Genomic DNA, 19,662 nt, shown 5'->3' with positions numbered 1-19,662 from the left:
CATAATAGAGCATACTTACACATATCTAGATGACAAAGCCTACTACACACCTAGGTCATATGTTAAAGCCTATTTCTCCTCAGCTACAAATCTGTAAAGCATGTTACTATGCTGAATACTGTAGACAACTGTAATACAATGGTAAGTATTTATATATCTAAACATTAAAAAGTAAAAATATAGTAGAAAAACTTGTCAGCCTGGACAGCATAGCAAGACCCCATCTCTACAAAATTTAATTTTAATTTTTAACTAATTATAAAATTAGTTGAGGGTGGCAGTACATGCCTGTACTTCTAGCTACTCTGGGGGCTGAGGCCAAAGGATCACTTGAAACCAGGAGTTTAATACCAGCCTGGGCAGCATAGCAAGAGACAGTCTTTACCAAAAAATAAATAAAATAAAAAATAAGGTCTAGGCATGGTGGCTCATGCCTGAAATCCCAGCATTTTCGGAGGCTGAGGTGAGAGGATTGCTTGAGCTCAGGAGTTCAAGACCAGCTGGGAAAACATCGATGAAATCCTGTCTCTACAAAAAAAACACAAAAACTAGCCGGGCATGGTGGCGCATACCTGTAGTAACAGCTACTCAGGAGGCTGAGGTGGGAGGATGGCTTGAGCCCAGGAGATAGAGACTGTAGTGTGCTGAGATTGTACCACTGCACTCTAGCCTGGGACAGGATCATCAGTATCACTGTTTTCCACTTCCATATCTTGTCCCACTGGAAGGTCTTCAGGGGTAATAACGTACATGGAGCTGTCACCTCCTATGATAACAGTGCCTTCTTCTGGAATACCTTGCGAAAGACCTGCCTGGGCCTGTTTTACAGTTAACTTTTTACAAATAAGTAGAAATAAGTATATTTTATTTTTATTCTATTTCATTTTTTTTGAGACGGAGTTTCACTCTTGTAACCCAGGCTGGAGTGCAATGGCGCGATCTCGGCTCACCGCAACCTCCGCCTCCTGGGTTCAGGCAATTCTCCTGCCTGAGCCTCCTGAGTTGCTGGGATTACAGGCACGTACCCCCAGGCCCAGCTAATTTTTTGTATTTTTAGTAGAGACGGGGTTTCACCATGTTGACCGGGATGGTCTCGATCTCTTGACCTCGTGATCCACCCGCCTCGGCCTCCCAAAGTGCTGGGATTACAGGCGTGAGCCACCGCACCCGGCAAAATAAGTCTAAAGTCTGCTAAAATAATGATAAAAGTATAGTATAGTAAGTACATAAGCCAGTAAACATAGTCATTTATTATCAAGTATTATGTACTATAGATAACTATATGTACTTAATTTTCTAAGTGGTGATGCTGGTATAAACAAATCTACTGACAGCACAATAAGTTTTTTTAATCCAGCATGACCACAAGCATGTAAGTAACCCATGCGCTAAAACGTTATAATGGCTATGATGTCACTAGGCCATAGGAATTTTTCAGCTTCATTATAATCTAATTTTTTTTTGAGACACAGTCTCACTCTGTTGCCCAGGCTGGAGTGCAATGGTGTGATCTCAGCTCACCGTAACCTCCACCTCCCAAGTTCAAGCAATTCTCCTGCCTCAGTCCCCTGAATAGCTGGGATTACAGGCATGAGTCACCACCATGCCTGGTTAATTTTTTTCTTTTCTTTTTTTTTTGAGATGGAGTCTCACTTTGTCACCCAGGCTGGAGTGCTGTGGCACGATCTCAGCTCACTGCAACCTCTGCCTCCCAGGTTCAGCGATTCTCCTGCCTTAGCCTCCTGCGTAGCTGGGATTACAGGCGTGCGCCACCATGCCCGGCTAATTTTTGTACTTTTAGTAGAGATGGGGTTTCACCATGTTGGTCAGGCTGGTCTCGAACTCCTGACCTCGTGATCCATCCACCTCAGCCTCCCAAAGTGCTGGGATTACAGGCGTGAGCCACTGCACCCAGCTACACCCAGCTAATTTTTGTATTTTAGTAGAGACAGGGTTTCACCATGTTGGCCAGGCTGGTCTCGAACTCCCGACCTCAAGTGATCCACCCACCTCGGCCTCCCAAAGTGCTGGGATTACAGGCGTGAGCTACCACACCCAGCTGGCTCCATTATAATCCTATGAGACTAACATCATATATGCGGTCCATTGTTGACTGAAATGTTATTACGCAACACATAACTGTAGTTTCAATAGCGTTGTCCCATTATAATCAAATAGAAGACAAAAATATTCACTATCACATCTAGAATGGAACGTTTTTTTAAATCCAATATAATAAGCAAAAGGAAAAAATGAACATTAGAAGGAGAGGAACAGAATTATTTTTACATGGTGATCATGTGGTCAGCTATCACAACAATGCCAGAATCAACTAAAAAATGAATAAAACTAATAAGAGAGTAAGGTAGCTTTATACCAGATTGCAATAACTAATTAGAAAATGACATGTAGGCTGGGAGTGCCGGCTCACACATGTAATCCTAATACTTTGGGAAGCTATGGCAAGCGGATTACCTGAGGTCAGGAGTTCGAGACCAGCCTGGCCAACATGGTGAAATCCCATCTCTACTAAAAATACAAAAATTAGTCGGGCGTGGTGGCATGTGCCTTTAATCCCAGCTACTCAGGAGGCTGAGGCATGAGAATCACTTGAATCCAGTAGGCAGAGGTTGCAGTGAACTGAGGTCACGCCACTATACTCTAGCCTGGGCAACAGAGTAAGACTCTGTCTCAAAAAAAAAAAAAAAAAAAAAAGTCAGAAAAAAATTTTAAAAATTAAAACAAAAATGTCATGAAAAGATCCCATTCATAATAGAAAGCTGGCCGGGCATGATGGCTCATGCCTATAAGCCCAACGCTTTGGGAGGCTGTGGTGGGAGGACAGCTTGAGCCCCAGAGTTCAAGACCAGCTGGAGAAACATAGTGAGACCCTAACTCTACAGAATTTTAAAAATTAGCTAGGCATGGTGACTGATGCCTATAGACCCAGCTACTTAGGAGGCTGAGGTGGAAGGATTGCTTGAGCCCAGGATGTCAAGGCTGTAGGGAACTGTGATTGCACCACTGCACTCCAGCCCTGGTGACAGAGCGAGACTCTATCTCAAAAAAAAAAAAAAAGCTTCTACTTGTTTGACAAAAAAAAAAAAAAGAAGAGATGATATCCACACACATACATGTGCACACACATGCACTCATGCTTGTACAGTCACAGAATATCTCTGGTAGTCCACACAAGAAACTGCTCAGAGTGGTGACATCTGAATAACCAGGAGTCAGGAGTAAGAAACTTATTTTCACCCTATATTTATTTGTATTATTTGAATTTTCTCTCTCTCTTTCTTTCTTTACTGTTTTACAGACGGGGTCTCACTCTATCAACAAGGCTGGAGTGCAGTGGCACAATCACAGCTCACTGCAGCCTTGAACTCTTAGACTCATGTGATCTTCCCAACTCACCCTCCTGAGTAGCTAGGATTACAAGCATGAGCCATTGTGTGTGGTTTATTCGAATTTTTTCTACCATATGCACATACTGACTTTTTTTTTTTTTTTTTTGAGACAGGATTTCACTCTATTGCCCAGGCTGAAGTGAAGTGGAGTGATCACAGGTCACTGCATGCAGCCTGGACCCTGCCCCTAGGCTCAAGCGATCCGCCCACCTCAGCATCCCAAGTAGCTGGGACTATAGGTGTGCCACCACGCCTGGCTAACTTTAATATTTTTAGTAGAGACGGGGTTTCACCATGTTGCCCAGGCTGCCATGTTGCCCAGGCTGCTCTCAAACTCCTGGGCTCAAGCAATCTGCCCACCTCGGCCTCCCGAAGTGCTGGGATTACAGGCTTGAGCTACTGTGCCCAGCCAAATTATACACTTTAAATGGGTTGAAGTATGCCAGGTCAGTGATACATGCCTGTAATCCCAGCTACTAAGAGGCTGATGCCAGAGGACTGCTTAAGCCTAGGAGTTCAAGACCAGCCTGAGCAACACAGCAAAACCTCATCTCTTAAAAAAAAATGTTGACTTCTATGATGAGTTATATCTCAATAAAGCTATTATTTTTTTTTTAAATCCCTCAGCGATCTCTTATTATCAGAACATAGAGAATATCTGCATTTTTTATAGCAGTGTAGTGTTCCACTGAATGGATGTGGCATAGCTGATTTAACTAGTTGCCCACTAATGGATTTTGGGAGTATTTCATCTTTTCCTGTTAAATATTGCAATGAGTAACTTTGTATAGACGTCATTTTGTATGTGTGAGTATATCTATAGGCTAAAAGCTCAGGAAGAGAATTACCATGTGAAAGGGTATATATACATTTGTAATTTTAATCTATATTACTAAATTTCCCTCCATAGGAATAGTACCAATTTACATAGGGTTAGTACACAATTTACACAACTCATTTTTTTAGAATTATTTGCCCGTATTATTACCAACAGTACATTATCAAGCTTTTGTTCTTCTGCCAATCTGAGGTATAAAAAGAAGTATCTCAGGGCACTTCTAATTTACATTTCTATCATTATGAGAGAGACAGCATCCTCTCATAGTTTGTAAATACCTTTATAATATTGCCTTTTCATATCCTCTGTTAATTTTTCTATTGGCTGCTGGAGTACAGTGGTGCAGTCTTGGCTTATCAATTTCTAGGATTTTCTTAGATTAAGGAAAAAAGTCTTTGTGATACGAACTGCAATTTTGTTTCCAGTTTGTATGCTATCTCTTGTCTTTGCTTATGGTGCTTTTCAACATGTACAAATTACTGATTTTTTTTCAATAGTCTTATTGAGATGTAATTAGCACACCATGCTGGGCACAGTGGCTCACACCTGTAATCTCAGCACTGGCAGTCCGAGGTGGGCGGATCACCTGAAGTCAGGTGTTCGAGACCAGCCTGGCCAACACGGTAAAACCCTGTCTCTACTAAAAATAAAAAAATTAGCCGAGCATGTTGGTGGGGTGCCTGCAGCTGCTCAGGAGGCTGAGGCAGGAAAACTGCTTGAACCAGGGAGATGGAGGTTGCAGTGAGCCAAGATCATGCCACTAATTCCAACCTGGGTGACAGAGTGAGACTCCATCTCAAAAACAAGACAAAACAAAACAAATTCACAAACCATACAGCTCACCCATTTATAGAGTTCACTGGTTTTTAGTATATTCACAGAGTTATGCATCTATCACTACAATCAATTTCAGAACATTTCATTAGCTCCAGAAGATACTAAATACCCCTTAGCAATCACGCCCCATTTAATCTCCAAAGCCCCACCCCCAGACCAAGGCAACTACCTGTCTACTTTCTGTGTCTATAGATTTGCCTATTCTAGATAGTTTCTATAAGTGGAATGTTATAGTATGTGGCCTTTTGTGTCTGGCTTCTGAATGCTAGTCCTTTATAAATGATTTACAAATAGTTTCTCCTATTATGTGGCTTGTCTTTCACCTTTCTCAATGGTATCGTATCATTCACAGTACAAAAGGTCTTTTAAAATTTTGATTCTGTTTTTTTTTTTTTTGGAGACAGGGCCTCACTCTGTCACCCAGGATAGAGTACAGTGGTGCGATCTCAGCTTACTACAGCCTTGACCTCAGGGATTCAAGCGATTCTCATGCCTTAGCCACCCAAGTAGCTGGGATTACAGGCCTGTGCCACCACGCCTACCTAATGTTTGGTTTTTGTTTTTTTGAGATGGAGTTCCGTTCTTGTTGCCCAGGCTAGAGTGCAATAGCACAATCTTCGCTCACTGCAACCTCCGCCTCCCAGGTTCAAGCAGTTCTCCTGCCTCAGCTTCCCAAGTAGCTGGGATTACAGGCACCTATCACCACGCCAGGCTAATTTTTTTTGTATTTTTAGTAGAGACAAGGTTTCACCATGTTGGCCAGGCTGGTCCCAAATGCCTGACCTCAGGTGATCTCCCTGCCTCAGCCTCCCAAAGTGCTGGGATTACAGGAATGAGCCACCTTGCCCAGCCTAATTTTCGTATTTTTAGTAGACATGGGGTTTTACCATGTTGCTCAGGCTGGTCTTAAACTCCTGAGTTCAAGGGATCCACCCTCCTTGCCTCCCAAAGTGCTGGGATTACAGGCCTGAGCCACTGCACCTGGAAGTATTTTCTTTTAATTTAAAAAAATTTCTTCCTATCAGGCTGGGCATGGTGGCTCACGTCTAATCCCAGCACTTTGGGAGGCCAAGGTGGGTGGATCACGAGGTCAAGAGCTTAAGACCAGCCTGGCCAACATGCTGAAACTCAGTCTCTACTAAAAATATAAAAATTAGCTGGGCATGTGGCATGGGCTTTTAATCCCAGCTACTCGGGAGGCTGAGGCAGGAGAATTGCTTGAATCTGGGCAGGGGGAGGTTGTAGTGAGCCATGATCATGACACTGTACTCCAGCCTGAGTGACAGACCAAGACTCCATCTCAGGGGAAAAAAAAATTAATCCTATCTATAGTTATGCTCTTTTTCTCATTTAAGACTATATTTTTGTGTTTTGTTCCTTTATATAATCGATTAGGCTTATTTATTTAATTATTTTCTTCCAATAACACCTTCTTGCTTTCTCTTCAAACGTACAGGTTTTTTTGTTTTGTTTTGTACGTCGTTAATTTATGGATTTTTAACATTATTATTGAGCTCTTCCTTCAGTTTCCTTTAGGTTTCTTTTTCTAGCTCATGACTCAATTTTTTAAAATCACTTAATTTTTTTTTTTTTTTTTTTTTTTTTTTTAAACGGAGTCTTGCTCTGACACCCAGGCTGGTGTGCAACGGTGCGATCTTGACTCACTGCAACCTCCGCCTCTTGGGTTCAAGCAATTCTCCTGCCTCCACCTCCTGAATAGCTGGGATTACAGGTACACACCACCACCACGCTGGCTAACTTTTGTATTTTTAGTAGAGGCGGGGTTTCACCATGTTGGTCAGGCTGGTCTGGAACTCCCGACCTCATGATCCACCCCCCTCAGCCTCCCAAAATGCTGGAATTATAGGCGTGAGCCACCTCGCCAGGCCAAATCACTTAATTTGGTATACATTGACATATAATGATTACATAACTTTTAATTATTGTTTCATTTAAATATATAATCTGTACTTTATACCGGTCTATGTTGTTTGAATGTTACAAAGAAATTGTATCACTTATATTAAAAAGTGAGAGAGAAAACAATTATAAAATGTAAACATTTCAAAAATTAAAATAGCCTACCAGGGTCAGAATTAGAATGAAGTGAAAGGTACTTGCATTGGGTGCAAAATCTAATAGGATGTCAAAAAAACTAAGTAATTAGCCGGGCGCGGTGGCTCAAGCCTGTAATCCCAGCACTTTGGGAGGCCGAGGCGGGTGGATCACGAGGTCAAGAGATCGAGACCATCCTGGTCAACTTGGTGAAACCCCGTCTCTACTAAAAATACAAAAAATTAGCTGGGCATGGTGGTGCATGCCTGTAATCCCAGCTACTCAGGAGGCTGAGGCAGGAGAATTGCCTGAACCCAGGAGGCGGAGGTTGCGGTGAGCCGAGATCGTGCCATTGCACTCCAGCCTGGGTAACAAGAGCGAAACTCCGTCTCAAAAAAAAAAAAAAAAAAAAAAAAAAAAAAAAAAAAAACTAAGTAATCAAATGTTTTAATGCAATATTTTAGAATATCACATTGGAAAACTGCAATTTTCCAATGTGATATTCTAGTCACCTGCTTTTATAAGGTTTTACTGGAGCCAAAGTCAGAATTCAGGCAAGTCAGTGAGGTGGGGCTCAGCAAGTCCAAGGACAGATCCTACCTTTCCCATTTTTTAAAAAAAATGTAACATTTTGTTCATCATAAATTATTTTGGATTAGTTTTGATTTTTGGCTATATTGGGCCACACATGGTGGCTCACGCCTGTAATCTCAGCACTTTGGGAGGCCAAGGCAGGAGGATCACTTGAGCACAGGAGCTCAAGACCAACCTAGGCAACATACTGACACTTTGTCTCTATTAAAAAAATAAAAAATATTAGCCAGGCACTTTGGGAGGCTGAGGTAGGAGGATCACTTACACCCAGGGGTTGGAGACCAGCCTGGGCAACATAGTGAGACCTTGTCTCTACAAAAAAAAAAAAAAAAATTAGCCAGTTGTGGTAGTGTGCATCTGTAGTCTCAGCTACTTGGGAGGCTGAGGCAGGAGGATCTCTTGAGCCCAGGAGGTCAAGACTGCAGTAAGCTGTGATTGTGCCACTGTGCTCAACCTGGGTGACAGAGTGAGACTCTGTCTCAAAAAAAAAAAAAAAAAAAAAGAAACTATTGCATTAAAAATTTAGCCATTAAAAAGAGCTGTAGCAGAATAGAAACAACAAACAAAAACAATTATCTTGATTGCTGAGATTTTTGACACTCTTTTTTTTTTTTTTGAGATGGAGTCTCACTCTGTCACTGGGCTACAGTGCAATGGCGCGATCTCAGCTGATCTTGGCTCACTGCAACCTCTGCCTCCCAGGTTCATGCAATTCTCCTGTCTCAACCTTCTGAGTAGCTGAGATGACAGGCACATGCCACCATGCCTGGCTAAGTTTTTGTATTTTTTTTAAGTAGAGACGGGGTTTCACCATGGTCCCCAGGCTGGTTTCGAACTCCTGAGCTCAGACAATCCACCCACCTTGGCCTCCCAAAGTGCTAGGATTACAGGTATGAGCCACCGCACCTGGCCGACACATTATTAAATTTTGCACCCAAACTAAGTTGCCTCATCCCTGACCCAGGCCTGTAATTGAGTCTTGAAGGCAGTGGTTTTTTTGTTTCTGTTTCTTTACACTTCTCATGACTTAAAAGCTCAAAATCACTTTCCAACTGTGTATACGATGGGCATGAATGACTTTGATAATCAGAACAAAGAATTTTAAAAAGAAGTCAAGACTTACTCAATGACATTCCTCGTGGTTTCACCGTGGAGCTTGCAGGAAACAAAAACTAGCCTGCGGATGGCCCTGCAGTTTCGAATGGCTCGAACCACCTTGTAATCTGAAGGAAGAAACACCTTGCTATTAGTATAATTAACTACCATGGTCTCCGTTATCATAAACTTCCAACTAACCAGAACTCAGGACTGATCAGAAATAGAGGGGAAACAGGTTCAGAGCTAGCCCACTGGAGCACCCTTAGCATGGTATGGAAAAGAAGAACCAAAGTTGGTGGACAATACTGGGAACATCAAAATAGCTCTTCATCCTTACGCAGTCCGGCACGGGCTGGGTTCACCACAGCAACAATTGACTGTCCATCTTCCTTTGACTTTAGAAGCCCTGGCAAAATCTTCTCTGCTCGACCAGTGTGAAATTCAGAGTTGGTGATGCCTGTAGAAGACAGACTCATGTGACACAACTCGAGCCCAGCAATGGGGGAACGCTTCAGCTTCACAGAAATGCATAGGAGCCAACGGCTCTACCATCTTCCCTTTGGATCTAGCATCATTCCACGTAACAAGGAAAGACGTGCTTTTGGATAAACCCGTTTCATTTTTTCCAAAGTACTTTCCCTTGGAATATCTCAGTAAGCCTTTCAGCTTGAGCAACTAGATAGTGTAATTTTATAACTTCACAACTCACATAGCATGCAAGGATGTATACCAAGACAAGAATCTTGACTTTTGCTCAAGTGCTCCTCCTGCTATAACATACATTTTCACCAAGTGCCTCAGGAGCTTTCCAGAGGTCAAGTAGTAGGGGCAAGATGATCTACTTTCTATACTGCAGTTTGACAGAAGACTGTTTGAAGAAAAGGTTTCGTTGCTGAAAATACAGGTTTGAAACCTACTGTATTATGCTATAAGGCCTCCTGAGTCTAACGTCAAAAAGATTCTTCTTCTATTCTGTCAAAAGTTTTGCAACTTCCCTTCCCATCAGCTAGACATGTTCCTTCCCTTCAGCTCCTCTTCTGGATAGGAAAAAAGTTATATATTGGTACCCATTCCAGAAAACCATTCTGACCATTGCAGAACTCCCTCCCTTCCTCCTTGTGGGTCAGGGATACAGTAGTTGCCCTTTCCCACACAACTCTTTCCATAGCACAGAAACAATTTCATCCCTTAATTTATATGCAGACTGTAAGCTGTGTACCATTGAAAGCTGCAGTCCACCTTGCATCCTCCACTGCCTGTTCCACCAATTCAATCCCAAGGACCTGAGATGTATGCTGAGCCAGAGAGAGGCCAATCACACCTGAAGAAGTAAAAGAGAGTAAGAAGGTATTTTAGGGTTTGGGTGTGGTGGGGGTTTGTTCGTTCATTTGCTTTTTTGAAACAGAGTCTCACTCTGTAGCCTAGGCTGAAGTGCAGTGGCACAATCACAGTTCACTGCAGCCTTGACCTCCTGGGCTAAATCAATCCTCCTGTCTCAGACACCTGAGTATCTAAGACTACAAGCTCATGCCACTATGTCCACCTAATTTTTAATTTTTGTAGAGATGGGGTCTCACTATGTTGCCCAGGCTGGTCTCCAACTCTTGGGCTCAACCAATCCTCCTGCCTTGCCTCACAAAGTGTTGGGATTACAGGTGTGAACGATTACACTTGGCTGTAATTTTAGGGTTTGAGACCAACAAGGTTATGCCTGTACCACTACCACTACCAGTCCCTGACCACCTCTGCAAGCTATAAGGGCCCTGGGAGCTGAGCAGCATGCAGATTCTGCCCTGGGCTGCCACTTGCCAGTTCCACAGCAGATGTCAAGAAGGATGGTGTCAGAGTTCACTCCAGCCAGCTCCCCCACAGTCCGATACAGCATCTCTGCACCAGCAGTGTTAATCTGGAAAAAGGCATCCGGAGAAACGCGAATCTTCAAGCTCAGAAGTTCTTCAAAGATGTAGGGTTCCCCAAACAGAAGCTCAAAGGGGGACTGCTGATGGCTGCAACGGGTCATGGTACTGGAAAAGAATAAAAGAAGAAAGCATCTTGAGCCAGGTGCAGTAGCTCATGCCTGTGATCTCAGCACTTTGGGAGGCCAAGGCAGGGGGATCACCTGAGGTCAGGAGTTCCAGACCAGGCTGGCCAACATGGTGAAACCCCATCTCTACTAAAAATACAGAAATAAGCCAGGTGTGGTGGCGCATGCCTGTAATCCTAGCTACTCGGGAGGCTGAGGTAGGAGAATCACTTGAACTTGGGAGGCAGAGGTTGCAGTGAGCCAAGATCATGCCACTGCACTCCAGCCTGGATGACAGAGCAAGATTCAGCCTCAAAAAAAAAAAAAAAAAAAAAAAAAAAAAAAATCATGAACTGGCAGACCATGACATCCCTAGGGTTGGAGTCAATGGGGAGGCCCCAGTATCTCAACTAGGAGACACAGCCTCCTTGCCATGGCCCTGAGAGCTCTGCAAGTTTCCCCCTCAGGGGATGAAAATCTATGCGGACACTCTCACATCTATATTCTAGCCTGGGTTCCCAGACCCAGCTGGTTGTACAAGGGCCAAAACCACTTAGCCCATATCCTTCACCATCAATCAGCAGCCCTGCATCAGCAATCCACAAACCAAGCGTCTGGCAAGCCTTCAGCCTATTTGGCTGCCCCATATTTACCTTTCCTGAAAGTAAAGTGAGGTCAAGTCACAGGCTGCTCCAGGACCTCTGATGAAAAACTCCTTTACAATCTCCTTCTGACCATGGAGCTCCTCCTGCCGAGACCACAAAATTAGCAGTCAAGCACAGACTCATCTCTGACAAATTTTCTCTCCAAGCTCTATAGTAATCAGCCCTGCAGTATTCAAACATGAAGACATTTCACAAATCTTACCGTAAGTAAGACTTAACATAAAGCAGGCCACACATGATGGTTCACACCTGTAATCCCAGCACTTTGAGAGGCTGAGGTAGGAGGACCACTTGAGCCCAGGAGTGTAAGACCAGCCTAGGCAACATAGCAAGATCCTGTCTCTACAAAAAAATCAAAAAGGCCAGGCTGGTGGTTCACGCCTGTAATCCTAGAACTTCAGAAGGTCGAGGCAGGCAGATCACTTGGGTTCACGAGTTCGAGACCAACCTGGCCAACATGGTAAAACCTCATCTCTACTAAAAATATAAAAATTAGCCAGGTGTGCCGGGCGCGGTGGCTCAAGCCTGTAATCCCAGCACTTTGGGAGGCCGAGGCGGGTGGATCACGAGGTCAAGAGATCGAGACCATCCTGGTCAACATGGTGAAACCCCGTCTCTACTAAAAATACAAAAAATTAGCTGGGCATGGTGGCACGTGCCTGTAATCCCAGCTACTCAGGAGGCTGAGGCAGGAGAATTGCCTGAACCCAGGAGGCGGAGGTTGCAGTGAGCCGAGATTGTGCCACTGCACTCCAGCCTGGGCAACAAGAGCGAAACTCTGTCTCAGAAAAAAAAAAAAAAAAAAAAAAATTAGCCAGGTGTGCTGGTATGTGCCTGTAATCCCAGCTACTTGAAAGGCTGAGGCAAAAGTGCTTGAGCCCAGGAGGAGGAGGTTGCAGTGAGCCAAGATTGCGCCATTGTACTCAGCCTAGGAGAAATGAGAAAAAAAAGTGAGACTCGGTCTCAAAACAAAACAAAAAAAATGCCAGCACAGTGGCTCATGCCTGTAATCCCAGCACTTTGGGAGGCTGAGGCAGGTGGATCACGAGGTCAGGAGTTCAAGACCAGCCCGGCCAAGACGGTGAAACCCCGTCTCTACTAAAAACACACACACACACAAATTAGCCGGGCATAGTGGCAGGCGCCTGTAATCCCAGCTACTCAGGAAGCTGAGGCAGAATTGCTTGAACCCAGGAGGCAGCAGTTGTAGTAAGCCAAGATCCTGCCACTGCACTCCAGCCTGGGTGACAGAGCGAGATTCCATCTTGGGAGAAAAAAAATTTTTTAAATTAGCCAGGTGTGGTGACATGTGCCTGTAGTCACAGGTATTCTAGAGGCTGAGGTGGGAGCATTGCTTGAGCCCAGGAGTTTGAGGCTACAGTGAGCTATGATTGCACCAGAGCACTCCGATCAGGGCAACAGACTGAGATCCTGTCTGAAAAAATAAAAATAAGAAATAAAAATCTTGTATCACCACAGAGAGCCTAAGCATTAGCCTGACACCAGAATTTATCACAATAAACCATACAGGAACCATAGGGTTAAAAACACCAGGCATCAAGCGCAGTGGTTCATGCCTGTAATCCCAGCGCTTTGGAAGGCTGAGGTGGGCGGATCACCTGAGGTCAGGAGTTCGAGACCAGCCTGACCAAAATGGAGAAACCCCATCTCTACTAAATATACAAAAAAAAAAAAAAAAAATTAGCTGGGCATGGTGGTACATGCCTGTAATCCCAACTACTCGGAGGCTGAGGCAGCAGAATTGCTTGAACCCGGGAGGCAGAGGTTGTGGTGAGCTGAGATGGTGCCATTGCACTCCAGCCTAGGCAACAAGAGTGAAACTCCATCTCAAAAACAAAAAGCAAAAACAAAAACAGGCATCAAAGGACCCGGGTTCAAATCCTAGCTTAGCTGTTTACTGATTCTTTACTTGGATATTTCTATGTCTCCATTTCCTCAGGTGTAAAATGAGGGTGACAGTATCTCTCCTCCTGCCTGCTTCACAAGTTTGCTGAAATGATCACCTAAGTATAGGAATGTTTTAACACAGGTATGTTTGAAAGCACCAAGTGCATGACAAATGTAAAGTACTATTCAGGTTATGAAATTCTGACATTGCAGCCTCTATTGAGTTGGCATTTGGATTTGGAAGAGCAACTACTATTGTGGGCAAAGTTCTTGTGAAATTACTTTGGAGTTCTCACATGACAATTAACTTGGTAGCCTAGCCACAGTCTCTGTGGTTTCATTATGCGAGCAGTACAGTTAAAGAGTAACCTTGCCATGTTCTCTTCATCCCTCACCCCTTTCCCCAATCAACACAAATATTCTGTAGATGTACAGTTTCTGCTATACGCCCTAAAACTTCCAAAAACCAATTACAGTCATAGTTAGTAGCAGTAAAAGTTGAGATTGCTTAACATCTTGTAAGGCTCACCTGACTTAATTCCTGGGGATGGAAAGTGATGATCGCCATTGTGTGCCCTTGGCTATTGGTGCGGACTATGAGCTCACGCCAGTATCCACCTTCATGAAATACAAGGCAGGGTTCCAACGGAGACTGTCGAAGGAATACTTCATAGTACTAGAAAGAGAACCAAATTAGTATACAAGCAAAACTCGCAAACTTCACAGCTGATTATTCATGCTAGGTGATTGTTTGGGGCTATATTTTGTCCCCCCAAAATTCCTATGTTGAAGCCTTAACCAGCAGTACTCAAAATGTGACTGTATTTTGAGACAGGGCCTTTAAAGAGGTGATTGAGTTAAAATGTGCCAGTTAAGGCAGGCCTTAATCCAATCTCATTGATATTCCTTTTTGTTGTTGTTTTTTGAGATGGAGTCTAACTCTTTTGCCCAGGCTGGAGTGCAGCGCCACAGTCTCAGCTCACTACAACTTCCGCCTATAATCCCAGCACTTTGGGAGGCCAAGGCAGCTGGATCACTTGGAGGTCAGGAGTTCGAGACCAGCTGGGCTAACATGGCGAAACCCCATCTCTACTAAAATACAAAATTTAGCTGGGCGTCAGGGTGGGCGCCTGTAATCTCAGCTACTCGGGAGGCTGAGGCTGGAGAATTGCTTGAACCCAGGAGGTGGGTTGCAGTGAGCCGAGATCATGCCACTGCACTCCAGCCGGTTTACAGAGTGAGACTCCATCTCAAAAAATAAATAAAAATTAGCCAGGCATGGTGACACACACCTGTAGTCCCAGCTACTCCGGAAGCTGGGGTGGGAGGATCTCCTGGGCCCGGGCTGTCAAGGCTGCAGTGAGCCGAGATCTTACCACTGCACTCCAGCCTAGGCAACAGAATGAGACCCTGTCTCAGAAAAAAAATCATAATCCCTGCCCCGTGACAGAGGATGCTATCAATTGTATTCTGAATTGTAAGCTCCATGAAGTCTTAGACTTGTTTCCTCAGTCTGACATCTAATATGTGTTCAATAAAGATTATTGAAAAGTAGTATGAAAGACTGAACAGGAAAGGTATTCTTATGCAGAACTTCAGTTTATTTATGGAAAATAATCTTCCCTTTCTGTGAATTCTTAATGTATTACTAAGGTGCTATGATTCCACTCTTACTTTTAATGTCCTGACATAAGCACATCATTTCTATATTTCTTCACATAACCTGGTACCAACTATATTATAACTTACTCAGATCCTCCATTTCCTCCTGGTAAATACAAGTCAAATGCAATCCTGATTTAGTTGTTGTGGTCTCAAAAATCCTTAAAGCCAATTGCTACCATAACAGGAAACACCATCGGATTTACTAAGTCCTTTTGTTTTCATAATGCATGTATTCTGGGTCCACGATATTTTCAAACAAACCACAAAATTATGTAGTAAAGGGGGAGTTACACCAAAAGATCAGTTAAGGTTGTACTTGATCACTTTTGCTATAATTGCACATAAGATATCCTTAATTTTTACTGAACAAAGTTTCCAAATTTTAACGTTAGTGATTTAAAGAAAGACTAGTTCTACTGGGCACGATGGCTCCCACCTGTAATCCCAGCACTTTGAGAGGCCAAGGTGGGCAGATCATTTGAGGTCAGGAGTTCAAGACCAGCCTGACCAACATGGCAAAACACCGTCTACTAAAAATAAAAAAATTTAGCCAGTCATGGTGACAGGCACCTTGTAATCCCAGCTACTCAGGAGGCCGAGGCAGAAGAATCGCTTGAACGTAGGATGTGGAGGTTGCAGGGAGCCGAGATTGTGCCACTGCACACAAGCCTGAGTGACAGAGTGAGACTCCATCAAAAGAGAAAGAAAAGAAAGAGGAAGAAGAGGAGGGAAAGAGAGAAACAGAGGGAGGGAGGGAGGGAAGGAAGGAAGGAAGGAAGGAAAAAAGGAAAAGAGGGAGGGAGGGAGGGAAGGAAGAAGGAAAGGAAAGACAGGAAGAATGAAAGATGGATGGATGGACAGAAGGAAAGAAGAGCGAGAGGAAGGCAGGAAGAAAGACTAGTTCAGCTGTTGTGTACCAGCTGATTAGAAAGGAACGCTTTTGGGAAGCAAGATTTCAATGTCATATAAAGCCCAGCGCAGTGCACACCTCTAATCCCAGCACTCTGTGAGGCCAAGGGGGATGGGTTGATCGCTTGATGTCAGGAGTTCGAGACCAGCCTGGGCACCATGGTGAAACCTGGTCTCTAATAAAAGTACAAAAATTAGCCAGGTGTGGTTGCACACACCTGTAATCTCAGCTACTCAGGAGGCTGAGCAGGAGAATCACTGGAATCCCGGAGGTGGAGGTTGTAGTGAGCCAAGATCACACCACTGCACTTCAGCCTGGATGACAGAGAGAAATTCCATCTCAAAAAAACAAAAACAAAAGCAAAAAGACTCCAGGTGCGGTGGTTCACGCCTGTAATCCCAACACTTTGGGAGGCCGAGGCAGGCGAATCACCCGAGGTCAGAAGATTAAGACCATCCTGGCTAACTGGCTAACACAATGAAACCCCGTCTCTACTAAAAATACAAAAAATTAGCCAGGCATGGTGGCACATGCCTGTAGTCCCAGCTACTCAGGAGGCTGAGGCAGGAAAATCGCTTGAAACTTGACCTGAAAGATAATGGGTAAGTGAATATGAAATACAACTTCTCCACTGTATGACCTAGGGCCTTGGTAACTTCATTGTAAGATGGAGACTAAAACTCATATTCTTACATGGGAATGCTTAAGTATTAAGATGAAAGGCAACTTTTGGTTAAAATAACAGAATATTCCGCCTAAAAATCCTACTAAAATGAAAAAAGGAATTTAAAAGGCATCAGCTTATTTAGGTGGTTTCCAACAATTCTCCCTTCTCTCTCCTTTACCATCATTCCCATCAATATACATCAGATTGCTTTTACTCTCCTTTTTTTTTTTTTTTTTTTTGAGGCAGAATTCTGCTCTTGTTGCCCAGGCTGGAATGCAATGGTGTGATCTCAGCTCACTGAAATCTCCTCCTCCCGGGTTCCAGCAATTCTCCTGCTTCAGCCTCCCGAGTAGCTGGGACTACAGGCCTGTGTCACTACGACTGGCCAATGTTTTTTAGTAGAGATAGGGTTTAGTAGAGACCACACTGGTCAGGCTGGTCTTGAACTCCCGACCTCAGGAGATCCACCTGCCTCAGACTCCCAAATTGCTGGGATTACAAATGTGAGCCACTGCACCTGGCCTACTCTCCCATTTTAAGCAGAATAAAAAAAAGAATCTTCTTGACCCTATATTCCCCAACTCTGCTCCTCTTTGTCATAAAACTCATCACAAGAACTGAACCTGTTCACTGCCTCCCATTCTTCTCCTTCTATTCACCTACCTGAATCAGGTCACCACTACTCCATCAAAACCGTTCACATTGTCATCCCTGACCTCTTTGTTATGAAATCCAATGGTCAACTCTGAGTTCTCACTTCCTTGACCAATCAGCAAGCATTGGGCACAGGTGACAAGGCACTCCTTCTCTGTTCACTTTCTTCCTCTGGTTCCCAGGACACCTTACTCCTGTTTCTTATGACCTCATTGACCATTTCTACTCAGTCTTTTTTACTGGTTCTTCCTCCTCTTCCAAACCTCTTAAAATAGGAGAGCCCCAGGGATCGGTCCCTGTTCCTCTTCACTTTTCTATCTCCTCTCACTCCCTTGGTGATCTCTTGCCAGCCTTGTGATTTTAAATGACACCTACATGCTAATAACTCCTGGATTTCTCTCTCTTGAACCCTAGTCTAATATATCCAACTACCAACTTAACATGTCCATTCAGATGTAATAGGCACCTTGGATACAACATGACCAAAACTGAACTATTCACCTTTTCCAACCCAAATCTGCTCTACCAGTCTTTCCAGTCTCAGTCGACAGTAACTTTATCCTTCTACTTGCTCTACACAAAACACCTGGAGCCATTTTCTTATATTTATTAGAGTATAATTGATACATAAAATTTGTACTCGTTTTATGTATATATTTTAATGAGCCTGGACACATACATATACTTGGGATACCAACCCCCACCAGCCAAGGTACTAAACGCATCCATTACCTCCAAAAATGTCCTTGTTGGAGTCATTTTTCACTTCTCTCTTTTTCTTTTTCTTGAGACAGAGTCTTGCTCTTGTCACAAAGGCTGGAGTGCAGTGGCACGGTCTTGGCTCACCGAAACCTCCGCCTCCCAGCTTCAAGTGATTCTCCTGCCTCAGCCTCCCCAATAGCTGGGATTACAGGTGCCCGCCACCACATCCAGCTAATTTTTGTATTTTTAGTAGAGATGGGGTTTCACTGTGTTCATCAGGCTGGTCTCAAACTCCTGACCTCAGGTGATCGCCCTGCCTCAACCTCCCAAAGTGCTGGGATTACACAGCAACTGGCCACTTCTCACGTCTCTTATACCTCTCATTCAATCCATCAGGAAATCCTGTGGTTCTATCCTCAATGTATATCCATCTCCATTGCTACTACTGATGGATCTACATCATCTCTCACCTGGATTACTGCTGCACAGCTCCCCTCAACTGGTCTCCCTGCTTCTATCTAACCCACAACCCCACCAATAATCCATTCTCAACACAACAAATGGAGTATCATGACATTCCTCCCTCACCCCATCAAAACTTCTGGCGGTTCCCCATTTCATTCAGAATGATGTGGTTTGGTTCTGTGTCCCCACCCAAATCTCATCTCGAATTATAATCCCCATATATTGGGGGAATGGCCTGGTGGGAGGTGAGTGATTTATCGGGGTGGACTTCCCCTTGCTGTTCTGGTGATGGAGTTCTCACCGGATATGATTAGCTTTTGTTAAGTGTGTGGCACTTCCCCCTTCTCTCTCTCTCCTGCTTCACCATAGTAAAAGGTGCTTGCTTCCCCTTCCGCTGTGATAATGTGTCCTGAGGCTTCCCCAGGCATGTGGAACTGAGTCAATTAAACTTTTTTTTTTTTTGAGACGGAGTTTTGCTTTTGTTGTCCAGGCTGAAGTGCAATAGCGTGATCTCGGCTCACTGCAACCTCAGCCTCCCAGGTTCAAGCGATTCTCATGCCTCACCCTTACGGGTAGCTGGGATTACAGGCACCCGCCACCACACCTGGCTAATTTTATATTTTTAGTAGAGACGGGGTTTCTCCGTGTTGTTCAGGTTGGTCTCAAATTCCCAACCTCAGGTGATCCTCCCACCTCGGCCTTCCAAAGTTTTGGGATTACAGACGTGAGCCTTATGTGCCTGGCCAATTAAATCTTTTTTTCCATAAGTTACCCAGTCTCAGGAAGTTCTTTATGGCAATGTGAGAGCAGACTAATATACAGAATAAAAGCCAAAGTCCCTACCATTAACTCTCACCTCATCTCCTACTATTCTTCTTCTCATTTGCCTGGGTCTACCATCATTTCCTCCAAAAAGCCAGCTACATTCTCATCTTGAGGTCTTTGCAATAGCTCTTCTTTTGCCTAAAATGTTTTTCCCTCAGACCTTTGCATGGCTAACATCCTCACTTCCTTTAAGTCTTTATTCCAGGGTTTCTTAATATCAGCACTACTGACGTTTGGGGGCAGAAAGTGCTTTATTGTAAGGGGCTGCTCCATGCATTGTAGGATCTTTTATTTTTCAGAGACAGGGGCCTCGCTATGTTACCCAGGCTATTTGCAGGTGCAATCA

General features: G+C 44.0%; 1 protein-coding gene across 5 annotated transcripts in view; it reads right to left on the bottom strand.

Annotated features, from left to right (window-relative positions):
* Positions 1-19,662, bottom strand: part of TRMT2B (tRNA methyltransferase 2 homolog B) — a 96,080-nt gene that overhangs the window by 51,726 nt on the left and 24,692 nt on the right. For all 5 annotated transcript variants that reach the window (XM_074392112.1, XM_039464133.2, XM_039464134.2 and 2 more), the window contains 6 exons: positions 13,958-14,104; positions 11,509-11,603; positions 10,642-10,856; positions 10,052-10,153; positions 9,170-9,289; positions 8,858-8,957 (listed from right to left, as the gene is read on the bottom strand). In XM_074392112.1, coding sequence (XP_074248213.1) covers positions 8,858-8,957; positions 9,170-9,289; positions 10,052-10,153; positions 10,642-10,856; positions 11,509-11,603; positions 13,958-14,104 — 779 coding nt within the window. The remainder of the gene's footprint in view (positions 1-8,857; positions 8,958-9,169; positions 9,290-10,051; positions 10,154-10,641; positions 10,857-11,508; positions 11,604-13,957; positions 14,105-19,662) is intronic.

The sequence above is a fragment of the Saimiri boliviensis genome, chromosome X (assembly GCF_048565385.1).
Source record: "Saimiri boliviensis isolate mSaiBol1 chromosome X, mSaiBol1.pri, whole genome shotgun sequence".
In the NCBI taxonomy this organism is placed as follows: domain Eukaryota; kingdom Metazoa; phylum Chordata; class Mammalia; order Primates; family Cebidae; genus Saimiri; species Saimiri boliviensis.
Note: the sequence above shows the minus strand (reverse complement) of the source record. Positions and strands in the feature narration are given on the sequence as shown.